At 43.7% G+C, this 18801-nt stretch overlaps 1 protein-coding gene across 7 annotated transcripts in view; it reads right to left on the minus strand.

Moving 5' to 3' along the window:
• The window catches only part of adgrl3.1 (adhesion G protein-coupled receptor L3.1), a 220295-nt gene that overhangs the window by 85973 nt on the left and 115521 nt on the right, over positions 1-18801 (minus strand). For all 7 annotated transcript variants that reach the window (XM_064334582.1, XM_064334585.1, XM_064334584.1 and 4 more), the window contains exon 6: positions 13631-14431. In XM_064334582.1, the coding sequence (XP_064190652.1) occupies positions 13631-14431 (801 nt within the window). The remainder of the gene's footprint in view (positions 1-13630; positions 14432-18801) is intronic.

Here is an 18801-nt window from a genome sequence, read left to right on the forward strand (position 1 = left end):
ACAGAAGAACTCCTACAGTACCCTGTGTGTTTATATAGTAGAACTGCTACAGTACCCTGTGTGTTTATACACTAGAACTCCTACAGTACCCTGTGTGTTTATACACTAGAACTGCTACAGTACCCTGTGTGTTTATATAGTAGAACTCCTACAATGCCCTGTGTGTTTATATAGTAGAACTGCTACAGTACCCTGTGTGTTTATATAGCAGAACTCCTACAATGCCCTGTGTGTTTATATAGTAGAACTGCTACAGTACCCTGTGTGTTTATACACTAGAACTCCTACAGTACCCTGTGTGTTTATATAGTAGAACTCCTACAGTACCGTGTGTTTATATAGTAGAACTCCTACAACGCCCTGTGTGTTTATATAGTAGAACTGCTACAGTACCCTGTGTGTTTATATAGCAGAACTCCTACAATGCCCTGTGTGTTTATATAGTAGAACTGCTACAGTACCCTGTGTGTTTATACACTAGAACTGCTACAGTACCCTGTGTGTTTATACACTAGAACTCCTACAGTACCTGTTTGGTGTTTACTGTGGAAAGCAGTCACACTGCCTAATTTACATGGCATTACATTTAGGTATGTATCAGATGTTCTTAGCCAGAGCGTGTGTGTGTGTGCATGTGTGTGTGTGTCCTTGTGTGGTGTATATGAGTGTGTGTATGTGTGGTGTATGTGAGTGTGTGTGATTGTGTGCATGCGTGTATGTGTAATTACTGTGGATGGAAAATAAATTGTGTAGGTGAACTGTGAACAAATTGATCTGTTGATGGATGACAAATCAAATGAGAGTTGAGCTCACAACAAAACTGCATAATGTTAGATGACATTTCTATATTTTACATTTGCATACATGACAGGTGATTTGCGATAAATGGTTTTTAGGAAGAAAAAAATCAGCCGTCCTTTCATATCCATTTTTGGCCACATAACGATTAACAGGATGCTGACAATTTTCAAAGTTTAAGAAGATAGTTACCATTTTGCTTGAGCCTTTTCCAATCCAGCATGACCAATCAGGCCATAGGGTTTAAAAAAACAAAAAAAAAAACATCTATCTGTATGTACAATCACTTTAAGGATAAAACAAAACACTGACATGCAATAATAATGAAATAAATTATAATATTTGGGGTCAAAAAATAAGGATAAATAAATACTGCACAGTTGAGCCCCGCATGATGTAAATTCCTCTCATCTCATATTTCCTTATTCATATTCCCAAAAATAAATAAATAATACACGATGGGTCCTCGTTTGCCTCATATTGCGAATAGTAATCCAATCAAGCCCACTGCGATGAGGACAGAGGCATTCCACTGTCCCCGGGAACATTATCCCAGGCCCTGAGAAAGCTAAAACCCCTCCACCGAGGAACACTTTAATAAGCCACCTCTAATAAATTGACTTTTTTTTTTAGCCTGCTGTCTGGCTAATATGCATACCCGTCGAGTCCCTAAAGGACGCGACACCAATTTACACACAAAATATAGGCTATACAGACGAGAAAACCCCAGCTTTAAGATTTATCGCCTCAATTTTTTTTTCCACGTCCAGAAAACTACGTGTTTGCATTTGAGCAGTAAACAGGTTCCTCAACTACTGTATGGTACTTTTTCCAGGAATGCAAACTTAGTGTACTGTGTACTGAGAACAGAACCGGTGTCGCTACCACACAACGCACACCTGGGCTGTATGCAGCCAATCAGGGATGAGCCCAACACGGAAGAGACGCAACCACAACGCCAATGAAACCCAAAGTGATCCCTTAAAGAGAATTAATCAGCACAACTCATACGCGTTTTCAGTTTCTTTTCTTTGTTTACAGTTTCTTTTTTCTACTTATGGCGCTAGCCTAAGCTTCTCTTTAGTAAGTGGCATCCATCCATCCATTATCTATGCCAGCTTATCCTGGTCAGGGTTGCAGGGGGTTCTGGAGCCTATCCCAGCGTGCATTGGGCGAGAGGCAGGAATACACGCTGTATAGGCCGCCAATCTAACGCAGGGCACACACACACCATTCAGTCACACACTCATACCTAGGGGCAAGTTAGAGTCTCCAATTAGCCTGTTAACCTGCACGTCTTTGGACTGTGGGAGGAAGCCGGAGTATCCGGAGGAAACCCACGCGGAAAGGCCCAGGCCGGGATTCGAACCCAGGACCTTCTCAAGTGGTAATAAACCTGAATTCTAATGTCAGCAGTAGCTTACAATCAAAAGGTCAGATCCTCACAGCCAAAACAATACAAGCCACACAGTACTTAACCGGAAATCTGAATTGTACGCCACAATGACTGCCCTTGAACATTTCATATGCTTGTTTAGAAATTAAAAAATAAAACGTTTTTTTTAAATCGAACGACACTTCAGCAAATCAGCACGCGGGACTCGAGCCTGACGTTTTCCAGAGCCAGGCGCTGTTTCGCTGTTATCTGCGTGGCCTTTGGAAAGCAAGGCTGCCCGTGGAAATCGGAAGCAAGCGGAGCCTCCACTACAGCCTCACTTGACATTCGCTCTGACGAGCCTTTTTTTTCGAGGACCCTTCAGCCCAACACCACGCCCCCGCCACCGCCACCGCCGCCGCCGGTGGGTACACTTCAGACGGCCTGCATTCGCAGCCGAGGAGACAGAAGGTCAGCTAGTGTTCCGGCACATTCCGAAATCACATATCCACCGCGCGCACAATCCATTTATACGAAACGGGGAGACGCGACGAGGCGATGGTCGGGATGTGAAATCGAAACCCAATTTCGGCCCATCTGAGGAAACCCATAACATTCTATTTAGAGCTCAGATCTACTTTACATTAACTGGCCCTAATAACTTTGTAATAACTCCTGGGATTTCCGATAGGGAGCTCCTAAATATGGTTCTCGTCCTTCCTTAAACTACTACCCCTACTCTAAGCCACAACTTCTCGTTAAACAAATCTGTTCCGTGTATGTGAATGAACGAGGGAAATGATCTGCACAATGCACACGTGTGTATCCCAACATAAATACAATTCAAGTCAGGTCACTGAATTACACAGACCAAAAACTCCGTTCTATGTCACTGTCATTAAATGAAGCTAAGAATTATGGGTCTGCCACTAATATTGTACTAAGCAATGAGAAGGATGGCATATTTTTAAAAATACTTTGGATCATTGCATTCTTAACCTCAAGCCATTACATACTTGAAATGTCAATATTACAAATTAATGCAGCATTCAGAGCAGAAAAAAAGAAGTAGCAGGATTATATTTTCAGGATTTCACTGGTCAGCAAACACCACAATGGAAGGTATGGCACAACTATCCTGAAGAGCACTTATATAACTTATAGATGAGATATTCTGCTATAATAGTTTATCAGCAATAATAATCATCATCATCATCATAACAATAATAATACTAAAGAAGAAGAAGAAAAAGAAAAAGGAGAAATAGCTAAAGCATTTCAGCAGGAGATGTATAGTATGAGGGATGTTCAGCTGATTCATACCCCCCCCCACCCCCACCCCCACAGCCTTCTGGGGCAGCGCTTTTGTGTACGAGAGACTAGGGCCTGGAGTCGGCCCACTGACATTTTGGTTGAGTCCTTCAATTTGAATAATGCATCTGAGGAGGCAGAGCATTGCTCTCCCCCCCCTTTCTTTCACAATATCTCACATCTTAGCCACAGCTGGCGAAATTACATCCCTGTGGGCGGACTGAATCCAAACCCTTTTTCTTTTTTTTCTTTTCTTTTTTTTACAGAATTCTTTGATCGCAAGGTGAATCATCTCTATTCCTATCAGAGTTGTAAATATTCCGAAAAGGAAAAAGGTAGATTTTTTTTTGTTCCCTCTGTAAAAGGTTGAAAATATGAAGGAATTGGATGAGAGAAAGGGGAATTCATTGGCTGCAAAAAAAAAAGAATTTGGAGTTTCTGGCTCCTGTTCAGCCAAACAGGCTTGTGTGCTATAAGGAGATGGATGTCCTAATTTCAATGGTTCAGTCTTCAGAGCTGCTGGTCTTCTCTCTTTTCTTGCAGTCAATATATACCGCCATTTTGTTTGGGATTAAGAGTGTGGCAACATAGATCTACTTACAATACATGTTTCTATGGCACAGGGACGACACATTAATGCATATGTACTATGCAGTTGAGATTAAAATAGAAACATATACTATTCATCGTTTCAATGTAATTATTTTTCTAGCTATGCAAAATCAGTTGCAGTGACCTTTTTTCAAGGGGCATTGATGTTCCGACAAAAAATGCTTTTTCTCTGTCGCACAAAAGTAGGTCAACACACAGCATATATCACTGTTAAATACTGAATAATAAAAGCTAACAAAAACTGTTTACTGTCTTTTCTGCACATACCATACCGGAACTTCTTCCATATGATATTGTCTGCACATCACAAAAAGCAAATGATTAAAGCCTTTTCAAAGGATATGCCCGGGTAATTACAATGTCTTCTTCCCCAGAGTGTTGCAACAAAATTACATAAGGCTTCACTCCATTTTAGGTGAACCTCATTATTTTAAAAAAAAGTATTCTTTAGGCTACTTTTTCCATTCATTTCTGGAGAAAGAAATGAGCATAAGACAAACCTACATCAAAGAGCAGTGCAGACATCATTCACGTCGTATTCAATTTATGGAAAAAAAAAAGAATGAAAAAGAAAAGAAAAACATGATCTCCAACCTCAAATCCCCCATCATCAAAGCATTATGGACAATTATATAATATGGGGAATTCATAAAATAAACTGTATAACTAATAATGTTATGGTCTGTTTATTATTTATAATAAATAATTCAGAATTATGTTCTGACTACATACTGAAATTATCCTAATGCAATGTAATGAACACAAGCACTGCATGCGATATCATCTATAATCCTCACCATAAGGGAACGTCTTTATTATATATCCACAGTAATGCAGTAGGGAAAGGAAAATACCACATGCAATCAACAGCGTGCTTGTAATTCAAATAGTATTTGGCTAGTTTGCATGCTGCTAAACCCCACCACAGGACTGAACTGGCTTGGACCGCGTGCTAACAGGATATGAATTACACTGAAGAATAAATGTTTCTTCGACCAGACAAAAGCTACTCGTGCACTGTGTAGAAAAAATAATACAACAATTGTATTTATTTAACAAAATAAAGATACTAAATAAAAGGAAGCATCCAATGGCCTGTTAACTTGTCGGTTTCTCCCTCCCACTGCCAGACCCTGCCTCAGACATAATGAACTGATAAAGGAAGGAGCTCACGCGCGGTTTGGCGATTAATTAGTCATTTCATAGCCCAGCACCAGGTGGGGCAGCGTAGGGGGGCCACAAATCATCGGGTGAGGCGGCCAAAAAAAAAAAAAAAAAAAAAACTGTGGTTTTGTGCAAACAAAGTCATGCATGAGCATCTGCTGACCACAACCACCCCCAACCCCCCCGCCCCCCACGACCCCCCCTCCACCTCCCCACATGTCCAGCTGCATCGTTTCTGGCCTCCCGCTACAGCACCTGGGTCAGGGGGGCAGAGGGGTTGGTGGTAGTGCGAGGGGGGTGGGGGGGCAAAAAGCTTTAGGAGGTCAGGCCTTAAACAGTGACATCCAGCAGGGCAGAGTTTCAGAGCGAAGCAGAGGCTCCCAGCCGGGATCCAGACTGGTGCTGATGGCGGACATTTTGGCTCGACAGGCCACCGGGTGCGGCTGGTATATTCTGATGACAAAACCAAACCGAGCACTTTATTTATTAATTTATTTAATGTTTTTTTTTCTCAAATAAAAATCTTATCTGGCACTTAGACAGTGGTTGTCAGATTTCTTTAAGGAGAGGAGTTGACCCTTTAAGCTCGCCAGTAGTGCTGCAGTAGCCCTACGTGGAAAGCAGCTAGCTAGCCCCTGAGCTACCTCCACCCAGGTGAACAGCAGACCGAATCTGAACACAGGTAGCTCAAATGAATCTATATACAGTGTAACAGGTCTGATTCAGATCACAGTTTCTTTGTTTGCTTTCAATGTTCACACTGAATAAGTTATCACTACATGCTAACAAATTAGCTTTAAATCTCATTTTAAACACCAAGTCATTTGAATACAAAAGAAATAAAATGTGGGTCTTGAAAAGCATTAAAGCTTTAACTGGCAATTTACTATGAGAGAAACCTCACTGCCAGGATATTCATAATTTATTTTTGCTGAAAGCGTTTGGTTAAAAAAGTGTTACTAGTAAAGTAACGAACTAAAAGAAGAAGAAAAATTCAGCATCAGGACTGTTAAATCCTGATTCATTTTACATAATAATAATAATAATAATAATAAGACCTTAAAATATTGCACAAAGAAATATAAAAGAAGAGGCAAAGCCTTTATGCACAGATAAATGTCAGTGATATAACTGTGGTTCGGTCTCTGGGTCGCCACGTGCGCATACTCCGATCACGCAGGCGAACGCAGGGGCCGCAGCTGCGTTAGCTGCGCTCGCTCAAACGGGACTCGACGACTGCGCGCGACCGGAGGCGATGCCTGCGATGACAGCCACAGCGCGCCGGCTGCAGAGACACGGGCACCAAGTCAGAACAGCGCTCCTCTCCGAAACGGTAATGGAAACTTCCCACGGAGCCCGGACGGACTGTTTACAATGCGGCGGTGTATATCCAAAGCTCTCGAGACGACCTCAAAGGTGGTGTTCTGTTCTGGTTTGAAAGCGGCGTTTCGACGCGGGTAACCCAAGAAACGGCAGAAGGAACGCTGTCTCCGGCAACTACGGGCGCGGGGACGGCTTGTTTAGGCTGACTGTCAGACTCAGTCTAACGTAATGAAGGGAACGCGAGCGATAGTTCGCGGCGTTCGCGGACTAATTCGGAGAGATTGGAAAACCTTAAACACGGTTTGTCAAGCGCATGCCGAAACTGACAACTTGTCCAGAATCATGTTCATTAAAAAAAAAATTGCCAGGCTAGCTCACATACCTTCAGGCTGACATTTGAGTATACATTTTGATTTGAAGAATTATAAGTGTAATTGTACCTTCATTTCCTCGCACAATCATTATTTCAACGCAGGACTACAGAAAAAAAACATTTTTAACTGCAAGCGTCTGGCAGGTTCGTATTCTCACAGGCGTGGATGAATCACAGCACTGTGCGTGACTTTGCTACATTTTTCCAAAGTAGAACGGGGTCAGATGGAAAGTGACTGTGTACTGCATACACTATATATTAAAAAGAAAAGTTGAACCGTTTTTCTTTGTGTGATTTGAGCAAACGTAGAGAGGGGATCTCCCTACACATGTAAGGCGCACATTCGTTTATAATCAAGAAATATAGCCATCACTGCTGCGGCACGCAGACTGAATCAAGCTCCTAATTGGCAGCCAGAGCCACTTGCCCTCACGCAGAAGGCCGGGGCGTCCTAATGAATTCGGCAGAGGGCACATCTTCTTCAATTAAGCAAATCTCCAGTCACGTTGACAGAGGCGGGGTCACTATGCTACATGGAGCTGGCGGTCCAGCTTCATTACGGAGGTCGACGGCTTGGCGCTCCAGACCGCTCGAGCCAAACACTGGTGTGGATTCCACCGCCCCCCCTATCAACAAGAGTGGGCGTTCTCCAACAACATCACACCGTCACCCATACAGGCCCTCTTCTGTGCGTGGTTACGGTTGTCGGGACCCCAGTGCCGAAAATACTTTTTTGAAATGCCATCTTTCCTGAGATGCCACTTTCATCATTCACCTGGACTGGATTTTAATAATTATGTTCTCTAAGAATGAACCAAATAATGTCAACATAATGGACCTGAAACAGAACACATTTTCATGCAATTCTATGAGTCACATACAGGCCTATTTAAAACTCAAAAGTTTAGTTTTTTTCCTAATCTAGCTAAATGGCTTATTTCACTGGAATGTAAAAAGAACTGAATAAATGTACTACCAATACTACTGTAGAACTGTGTCACTAAAATTACAGGCATTGTCTATGTATTATGCACATTTAGATTTTACATTTATATCATTTTTTTGAGAGGCCGCCATCCGAAGCGATGAACAAAATAACACACAGTATTATGCATGCATTATATTTACATGCATAAGATATCTATTATGTATTATGTTTTCGTGAAGTTGCACTGTACTTACAATAACTCTTGTTTTAACACACTCTTTGCCACAGAAAAGGAATATAAAATAGCAACGAAAAAAACCTCATTAGTGTAAATGATGTATTTTAGCTGCAAACGTGTGTCAGCCGCAGATGTGATGAGAGTCCATGAGGGGACTGGAAAGCTTCGCGTCGTCTCCTTTACATCCGTAAAAATAAAACACACAAGCGTACGGTGCCATGCTGGCTTCCCTTCACTCATGGCAAAGCTGGCTGAACCAGAAATTCCACCAGACCGCCATTTCTCCCAACCGCCATTTCCCCCAACCGCCATTTCTCCCAACCGCCATTTCCCCCAACTACCATTTCTCCCAACCGCCATTTCCCCCAACTACCATTTCTCCCAACCGCCATTTCCCCCAACTGCCATTTCCTCAAATCGCCATTTCTCCCAACCGTCTGTTAAATGTTGAAATTTTGTTGTGTCTGTAATCGACTGCTGCTTTCTTGGCCAGGTCTCTCTTGAAAAAGACACTTCTAATCTCAATGAGACTAACCTGATTAAATAAAGGTTAAATAAAAATAAAATAAAACATAAAAACCGCCATTTCCCCCAACCGCCATTTCCAGGACTGCATGCCACATGCAGAACGTTACGCAGTGAGGGAAAAATCCGTTTTTAAAGAGCACGACTCTGGCATGTACAGACCAATTCCCCTCGTGGCACGGTCCTCGTAGGTTCATCTCCGCAGGTTGACCCAAACGGCTCCTTTTGCCTTTACAAAAATGTCAGATTAATTATTTCCAGTTCAGCAGAACTCACTGATGCACCATAATTAAGCGACGCATCGGCCCCAATTCTCCGGGCTTGATTTGATAACCAACATGATTCACTCGTTCAAAATGGAGGAGGAGAGAGAGTAGAAACAAAAAAACAAAAACTTTCTGCTCAAAATGTGAGAGATTGCGCCATGCATTCAATCACTGTACCTTTGGGTGGAGCGGTTGCATTTGGACCCCTTTCTATGGTACAGAAGCAGGGAAGCTTTAAAAGCCCGAGGACTGTCTGCTAATCAGAGGCAATCAGCGGCGTTCTGTCTGGACTCAAGCAGTCCTCTGTCAGTCTTTCGCTTAATCGCACAGATCGGTCCCTTCCTTGCCTTGGCCATTTGTCACCGTCTCTCTCTCTCTCTCTTTCTCCTGCAATCACCGACTTGCAGGGAGAAAAGAAAATGGAGGTTGCATGCTTGACTCCGTGAGGAAATGAAGTTTGACAATCGGAGTTCAAAGGTGACCTCCATTAATTTGAAAAGTAGAGGCATGAAGTCAGAGGATAGCTTAGAAAAGGCAAGTTAAGTTTTTTTCCCAGCAACACTAACAAAAGGTTCTGGTGCAGTGGAAAATGTATCTTTTAATTTCTCTTTTAGCAAAGGCTAAAGTGCACTGTTAAATATGTTAAGTAAATATATGCATTATGTTCAGTGCACCTTAGGGGTGACTTGAATTATGTTTTAATTATTACAGAGTAAAATATTTCATAAGATGAATAGAAACTATGCATATACCTGATTGTGGTAATACATATAACATCCTATAAGCTCATATAAGTAAAAAAAAACTTTTTAAATAAATACCGTGCATTTATTTTGAGTATTATTATTATTATCTTTGTTATATTGCAAGGCACCCTTTGACAGGGCAGGCAAGCTTACATTTCAGAAACTTGTTTATACAACTGTGTACATACTGCAGTAGTCCAGGTCAGAGTAAATTGCCCAAGAGTAAAATGTCAGGGCCTCGCCTAGAAATCGAACCTAGCGTACGATCCTCTAATTACACGGCCGCTCTCTCCACCGCCGCACCGCTATACTTCACGCTAAGCACCGTACAACAGCTGCGAGACCGGAGACTTGTGAAACTACCTTGAGAGGGCCGGGGTTTTGGGCTGAGGTCATTCTTGGGGTTTGGGAGCAGATTTAGAATCAGGGCTAAGGGTAGGTTTGGGGCCAGTCGACGGGCAACTGCGGTTAATATGAAGACATGTCGTGCGAATGTTTGAGTAAAACGCGAAACGTAGTGAAACAAATCGGACCGTAATTACAGAGAGCTGAATCTGACGCCCCCCCACCCCCCCCAAAATCTTGGTTTGCCCCTCGCAGACAACTAAAAGGGAAAACTGTGAGCGCCGACTATGAGCACCTTTTAATTTTAGGTTTTTCTCCGGCTTCTCCAGAGCTGTTGCATTGATGCTCTCTCAGAAAATGGGTTCTCTGGTTTGTCTCCATCGGGGAACCTGTTTTAGTCCTTTATGGAACCCTCAATGGTGGGTGTTAAAAGCGTAAAAGATCCCAAATTGAGTCAATTTGCCCAACAAAGAACCCTTGAGCTAGACAGGGCGTCTCCACAGAGGAGCCTTTTGGAACCTTTTCTTCTGAGCTTCTAAATGAGGCCGAATTGAATTTTTCCACACTATTTTACCGTTAGTCGGTTGGAATATTTGCAGCTTTTTTTGGGGAAAAAATATATTAGTGAAATTAATTTTATTTCTGCAGTTCGGTTTTATGCTCAGTTTTATGCTATGCAGAAATCAATTAAGGACGTGTTATGCGATTCTATCTCTCCTTAAAAAAAAAATTAAATACCAATTTGCCTACGTTTACGAAAGACTAGAGAGAGGCATCTCCGTGGAAATGTTGTTAATAGTTGCACTAGTTTCCGTGAAAAAGCTTTTGACTCCTAACTATTGTTTCATTGAATATTATCTATTTACACAATGCAGTGAGACGCTAAATGCTGCAGCCAGAGGGTCTGTGATTCCTTTAAAATGGCAAACCGCATTTTTTTTTTTTTTTTCAGTCAGGTCGATAAGACCTGGCTCACAGCTGGCTTTTTCCAATTGATCCCAAAGGTGTTGGATGGGGTTGAGGTCAGGGCTCTGTGCAGGCCAGTCAAGTTCTCCCTCACCGTTCTCGACAAAACCATTTCAATATGGACCTCGCTGTGTATCCAGGGTCATTGTCATGGTGAAACAACAACGGACCTTCTCAAACCTGTTCAGGAAGCACAGAAACGTCTAGAATGTGATTGTATGCTGTAGCATTAAGATTTCGCAGTGACAAAGGGGCCTAGCCCAAAACCACAAAAAACAGCTCCAGACAGAGGGGTGTTCAGACACTTTTGGTCACATGGTGTAAGCAGTAAACGGGGAGCACGCGTGCGGAGCTAGATCCGAGCCCGCCGACGCGGGAAGGTGACACGCGGACAGGTGCGAACAGCACTGCGTGCGTTGCTTTACGCATCAAAACAAAGCGTGCTGTGGACGTTAGACACGTCTGCGAGAACCAGAAAGTTCCCCAGGCCTGCTGCATGTTCAGCATGCTCCACTGCAGGGGTATCTCAGGTAAAGGTGACCTAAGGGGAACGAGCGAGGGGGCGGGGGTACAGGTGGTAACATCTGGCCTCCTGTACAGCATGTGACTCCACATAAAATATGAATCCACGTCTGAGCAGTCAGGGTCGAGAGACGGCACGGCCCGGACCAATCGGTGAACCGCGTGCGCTGTTGGCATGGCTCCCGGTCGTCTGCGTTACGAGTCACCGTCCCGATTGGCCGACGGGCTTACGCCCCTTCCCAAATGCAAAGCTCGTGGATGACCAACCCTCAGTCTGCGATACGGCTGCTCACAGTCACCAGTGTGTCATGGCCTCAGCAAGACAAACCCTTTGCACCTTTAAGCAAGGAATAATTTTTTTAAAGTAAAATAAATAGATAAATCCAATACCTGCCTTCTGTAATGCAAGTTTTGGCTACCTTCATAGGAATTCAGGGGATAGTGCAGGAATTTCACCAATTAATTCACGATGTGATTCTATAGACAGTGGCTAGTGCCGTGGCATTGATTTTATTTATTTATCTTTCCCTTGTCAGCAGTCTATCCTTAATAGCACTTTGGAGGTCAGCACACCGAATACCAATTGATCCGGAGACTTCTCCCCGTCTCCTGGGAGACGGTAGAGAAGTCCATTACACCAGGGGTAATCGGATAAAACAAAGTTTCCTTGATACCCTTTGGATAATTTCTTGTAGCGCGAGTCCTGGACGCGTGTAAAAGCATGGCTTGATAGACCGTCATTTAATATAGAACGGACCAGACGGTGTTCGCTCCTAAAAGGCACCAAGAAGCAATTACGTTCGGGCGAATAGCTGGGGGTACTCTTGGGAGTTTTTCCCATTCATCCTTGGCAGGCTGGATTAAATTCCTATCACACCTACATGAATGATGAGATCCCTTTACACGAGACCTCCGTTAATTATCGCGGTCGATAGACGAGAAACGCCGGGCGCACGAAGCACAACCGGAAGCCTGGCGCAAAAAAAAAAAACGTTTGTTGTTTTCTTGGCTGAGGCCTCTGGCTTCTAAAAAACCTCCCGGAACTTCGGGAACTCCAACAGAAAGAAGAAGAAGAAGAAGAAAAAAGAAGTTTCTTTCACAGCGTTCTGACTTGGCAAGTAAAAAACAAAAAAAAAAATGTGAGCTATGGCTGAGATATATCAACAACAGAAGACAAACACAGACGAAATGCTGACGCACAGTAAGACTAACTGACCTTTTAGTTGGCATTAAAAAACGACATTGTGAATCATAATATTCTACACAGTCTGGTGATTATGCCTAGAAAATACATAGTACACATACTCTATTAATCCAGTTATACTTGAATAACAGTAAAATTGTCAACATTCTAATAAAGGAAATATAGGAAAAATACCTCTTTTTTTATCCATAATCCTTCTTCAATTACAAATGATGCATATATTGCCTACTGAATATAGCCTATATAGAGTGTATTCTCTCCTAATAATTACAGCTGTAATTGAATAGTTAGATATGTACAGTACTTCAAACCTATCACGCTTGCAATTTAATCATAATTCATACGCCACTATACTACAACATTGGAAACAATGCGGTAATGACATGGTATTTAATTCAACTCTTTAGCCAGTATTCCACAACTCTGCATAATTTCTCTGCCTAACAATCTCTAAATCAGAATCTCCACCAAATAACGCAGGTCTCGGAAATTAATATGCATAAATATTCATCTCAGTTCCCATCTTCAAGGGTTTTCAATTCTCTAATCTACATCGTTCCTCCCTGTTTGAACCCGCTCGATCCGTGCTGTCTCACTCACGTCTCACCGCTGACCTACTTACTTGTGAGACTTCAAAAATATCCTAATTAGCAGTTTTGCTGGCTTTTTTTAACCAGCATCGTATGTTGTTTAGAGGGGATAGTAAATGAAGAATAGCATTATGCGTAGAATAGGCACTATCTGATGAAACATAAAAAACCAGGGAAAGCCTTAGGTTGAATGCACAGGATATTAGCCTGCCAATACTCCCAAGGTGAACTATTCACGTGACACCACAGCTCAGTGCCCTTCAAGCTGTGACTGAGAGCGCAAAGCATGTCAACACAACAACGACGACACAATGAGCCTGCCGCTGGCCAATCAGAGGACTCACCGAGTCTGTTGTCCATGGCGCCGAAATCCAGCGAGTACTTGACCACGTGGTAGTTGTTCCAGACGTACAGCAGGTTGTCCCGCGGGTTGTAATCCACGGCGGCGATGTACTGGTAGGAGTTTGGGAAGGGGATGTCCACGTAGCCGTCCTTGCTCTGGTCGGTGTTGTAGACGTAGTCGATCTTGTTGCCGGTGGCCTCGTTGTCGTCGTCCTCGTAGACGGTCTTGACCACGTAGAGCACGCCGCAGATCATGAAGGCGTTGGAGGCGGAGCGCTTGTCGTAGGCCGTGTCCCAGGTGCCCTCGATGCGGAGCGTGTAGGGGTTGAGCTGGCTGACCACCACGCGCCCGTTGTTCTGCTCGGTGGCGTAGATCACCCACAGGCCGTTCTCGTCCACCGCCAGGTCGATGTCGGACTTGCCGCCCCAGCGGTAGGGCGAGGTGTCGTGGTAGTTGGCGCTGGCGATGATGGCCTCGCCGCTCTTGATTCGCGTGCGCAGGTCGAACTTGACGATGTTGCGCGTGCGCTCCTTGTTGAAGAACAGGGCGCCGTCGTAGACCACGAAGCCCGTGCCGTCCACGCGGTGCGGCAGCTTGTAGGTGGTGGTGGGCCGGCCCGCGATGAAGTCCTCCTTGGAGGAGTACTCGGTGAGCGTGTCGGTCCGGTACGGCGTCCAGGGCATGTAGTAGATCTTGTCGGACGACTGGAGCGGGTCCTTGCACCAGGCTCCCGACTGGTGGTCCGATTCGAAGAGGTGCTCGCTCTGGTACACCCCCCGGAGGAGCCCCGGACACAGGAAGACTACAGAACACAGCGATAATAACAATTTAAAAAAAGGAGTGTCATCGCAGGGGTTAAAGGTCAACCATAACTGTCATACACACTGACGCCACTGCTGACATTTTATGGACCCGCCCCGTCTTTCATCCATTTGGTGATTAATGTGCCGCATATGAATTCAGATAATAAGCAGCGGGTTATGATTCTAATTGCATTGTGCCAATAACTGTAAATTATGCTGACAGACATGTCATTTGTGTTGCAGGAACAATCCCTCAATTATTATTTTTTTCCATTCCCATGATTGAATTTGCAATTTTTTTTTTTTTTTTTGGGATGGGATTTTCTCTGTCTTGAGAGATATCCACTATTGATCAAAAGTAGACACATCATTAACATTAAAAAAATAAACCAGGACTTTATTTAATTACCTAAGAAATGTTGGCTTCAAAGCAAGGGGACATTACGTTTTTCAATTCAGCTGAATAACTTTGTATCATAAACCTCTCGAACGAAAATATTTATCTTACATCTACTGTCATTTAAGAAATGACACAAAGACAAGGAAATTGCGAAATTACTTTCAGTATTTGCATAGTGAAATAGTCATAGCATCCATTATCTTGCATAGTACATTTTCCTGGAACTTAAGTGGATCATAAGTACACACAGTAAATATCAGCTATATTTAGCAAATGCCAGTGCCTTCGGAAAATGGGATGCCTGGACGCCAGTGAAGGTCCCAGCGTTGCTTTTGAGAGATGAAGGAAGGCATTGTGCGCATGAGGTGCTCGGATGCGATGCGTGGATGAGGAAGATGAAGGAGAGGAGGATGAAGGAGACCAGCGTTCTTTTATTAGTCTGGGGAGCCAGAGGAATGGACAATGCATACGTGTATCCGCAGACAGAGCACATCTCCAGCTGTCCGATTTGATACAGAAACGTAATGAGGAATGAAATTGCCTCCCGAGCTCCCTGTGATTTATGATTCCGGGAACTTCAATAAATATACGGAGGGTCCTAATGCATATCTGAAGGAAGGGGAGAAGGTGACTTGCCTGCAGTACAGGCAGGTATTCAAAATATAAGTTTAAAAAAAAATCTTTCTATTAAGCATGCCATCCACACTACTGCGTGTAACAAGTCAGTATGAATGGCGAGTCGGTGATATTTATTAATGATTTGCGTGGAAACAACGGCCTTGTCTAGGGAAGGTTATCTTAAGTGTGCAAATCTTTGCTCGGTGATGCAGCTGCAGTGGCCCGCCGCAGGAAACTCAACCTGTGACCTCACAAATCCATCACAGCCCCCCCCCCCCCCCCACCCCCCCCCCACCCCCGCACTGTTAAACCGGGTCAAACTGCGAGGCTTTTAAAAACGTGATGCGATGAGCTAACAGGCAATTATGGGATGCGTCTGGATTTGGATCAAAGGGGAAGGGATGGAGAGGGCCGTTACCAGGAACCGCCAGTGCCATGGAAACGGAGCCGGAGAATTCCGCCCTGAATTTACAGGCGACCGTTTGCCCGGGCTGACAGAACATGGTTGCCCGTAGCGACCGGGACATTTTTTGCTGCTGAGTGCACTATTTTATACATCCGTGTGTAAAAAAAATATACGTTATTATTCAAGCAGCCAAGTGTGTCATAAATGTTTTTTTTTTTTTTAACACAGCATAAATGGCAATGTGATTGAGTCGTGAATGTGGGAGTGGACAGGCGGGTGGAGGTGTAGCTCACGGCAGGAGGCTGCTCGTGATATAAACGGACGCTGCCCTGTCTCTCCCACAGGAATAGCCTCAAGGTTACAAGCATCCTCGAGATTATTATCCGCATTTACAATAACGGCACCTCACAAGGAGGGCCGTCCAAGGCCTCAAACCTTACTCGACCTGCACTGATATCAAAGACGCCCGCAGACTGCGAGGCATCTGAATGGCTCATGGAGAGGTACCAGAGTGCTTCAGGCAGGGTTTAACCGCTATTACATAATGTGGTACAATTTCAATCTCTGTCCTGTACTGTACCGACGAGCCCTACAGCATTTTTGAGATTTAAAAAATGCACTTAAACACAACGCTTTCAGTTTTTTTTTTTTTTTTCTCACATATCATTTCACGTCATGCACTTAGCTTATTAGTTCTGAATTTATTAAAGGGCTGCTGAAGGTCAAAGGTCAACGTTCTTTAGAATTTGCCTCTGAGCAGACCGGCACCTCCTCAGTATCGTCTTACAGTGGTTTCTCCGCGGAAGCTGGGGACGTTCTCACGTGAAAGGAGAGTCACCCTCACAATCGCAGGGAAGCAATTGGGCCATTAACGTGTGCAATACCGCAAACTCAGCAGCAAAAAAAAGAAGGTAAGCGGGTGATTAGCATGGTGTGGTGTGACAGAGCGGGTAACGAATTCCATATTTTATCAGATAAAGCATGTATTTACACAGGCGTGGATAAAAGAGGAGTGGGTGGTGGGTCCATTTATTGGATTAACTTATTGAATTACCTTTTTGTTCCACTTCTACGATAAGCATTGAGGAGAGAAAAGAAGGAGAAAAAAAGGGGGGTTTATTAATGATGCAACAACTCGTCAAGAGTCACTCATGGCTGTTTCCATGCCAACATGACATCATTTTCATTATTTTTTTTTAACAGAGCCTGATGGGGAAAAAGGGTCAAATGATAATTCCATCACATGAGGAAACTGCATGACCTTTTGGATGAAGTGATAATAAAACAATAGAATAAGAAGAAGCGCTCCTGGAAGGAAATGCACAGTTCGTCATATCTTGCTGAGGAGAATGGTGAAGAAAAGAAAGACATAATTTGAGACCATCGTAATTACAATACGAAAGGTAAAACTCCCACGGGCAGCTCAGCCAAACTGTGGAACTGGCAGTTACAGGGTTAAATCATCTGCAGCACAGAATTTCAAATTTAAAAAACAGAATTCCAGCAACAGTACAGAATCCCAGCATGAACACTGATTACCGTGGAACTGCGCACGAAAACGGAATAGTTGTTTTATACACAATTCATCCTTCGGCTCTACCACACAGGTTGAAAAGAAAAGAAATACTTCTTTTTTTAAATCATCACAATAACTTCATCACAGAAATCACATTTTAGGCGATGCTGTAGGTAGTGACAGCAGGAGGGGCGGTGGATCGGTGGACCGGCCCGTCGGCTGCTGGCGGTGGAACGGACAGCGGCGGCTTTGCCTACTGGCCTTGGCGGTAATTCAGCCCGTGGTTCCTTGTCTCCTTCCTAAAATAACGGCTTTCTAGAGGAGTGGCTTTCTAGAGTGGCTTTCTAGAGGAGTGGCTTTCTAGAGCAGTGGCTTTCCGACAGAGCAGCCTTCTAGAGGAGCGGCTTTCTAGAGCAGTGGCTTTCTAGAGGAGTGGCTTTCTAGAGCAGTGGCTTTCCGACAGAGCAGCCTTCTAGAGGAGCGGCTTTCTAGAGCAGAGGCTTTCTGACAGAGCAGCCTTCTAGAGGAAAGATTTCTTTAGAAGTGGCTTTCTGACAGAGCGGCTTTCTAGAGGAGCGGCTTTCCAAGTGAGCGGCTTCCTAAAGGAACAGTTTTCTAGAGGAAAGGCACTGAGCAAGTTGTATTATAAATAAATAAAACAGTTTCTTCCAGAGCTAATGTAAACCGACAGCTCTGCTGCACAGGCGTCGTCCACGGGGGGGAGAGAAGGTTGTACTGCAAAGTGGAACAAAAGTCCCGTCATCTCGAAAAAGGAGCGCTGGCTATTCCCAAGATTTGTTTTTAGAAATCGGTCACCCTCAGGACACACTCATATGCCGGCCATTCAAACAGCAAGCCCAGAAAACGCGCACGGACTGCCTGTGCTGAGGCCTGTTGTTCTGTTGTTCTCTGGCTAAAAATGTTAAGCCATCTGTCATCCCCAAATACATATGTGCTTACCCATAACACGAGCCGTACCAGAGAATGTTTGAGATTCTGATAGACAGAGAGAGAAAGAGGGAGAGAGAACAAGAGTGAGAGAACAGATTGAAATGGAGAGACAGGGAGCGGAGAGAGGGAGGTAGGAGGGAGAGAAGTGCAAGTAGTAAATAGTGTAATGTTCAGTAATAAAAAAATTATTGATTTATGATATGAATTCCCAGCATACGCACTTAAAGGGTGCTCATGAACAGCAAATGAGACAAAAACACATTGTAAAATTTTTATCATTCTAGGAAAATGGGAGTTAATAGATTGTCTTGGGAAGTAAGAGTATGGGGGAAAAAAACAAGAAATGGAAACAGACATCAAAATGTCAAACAAACGCCCTTCAGTTTGTACAAGGCATAATGAAAACACTGCAAATACAATAAATCAGTTAACTGGTGTGCAACATCCTGTGTTGTATGGGAATATTTTGAATATTTCA

This window comes from Anguilla rostrata, chromosome 5 (genome assembly GCF_018555375.3).
Source record: "Anguilla rostrata isolate EN2019 chromosome 5, ASM1855537v3, whole genome shotgun sequence".
Lineage (NCBI taxonomy): Eukaryota > Metazoa > Chordata > Actinopteri > Anguilliformes > Anguillidae > Anguilla > Anguilla rostrata.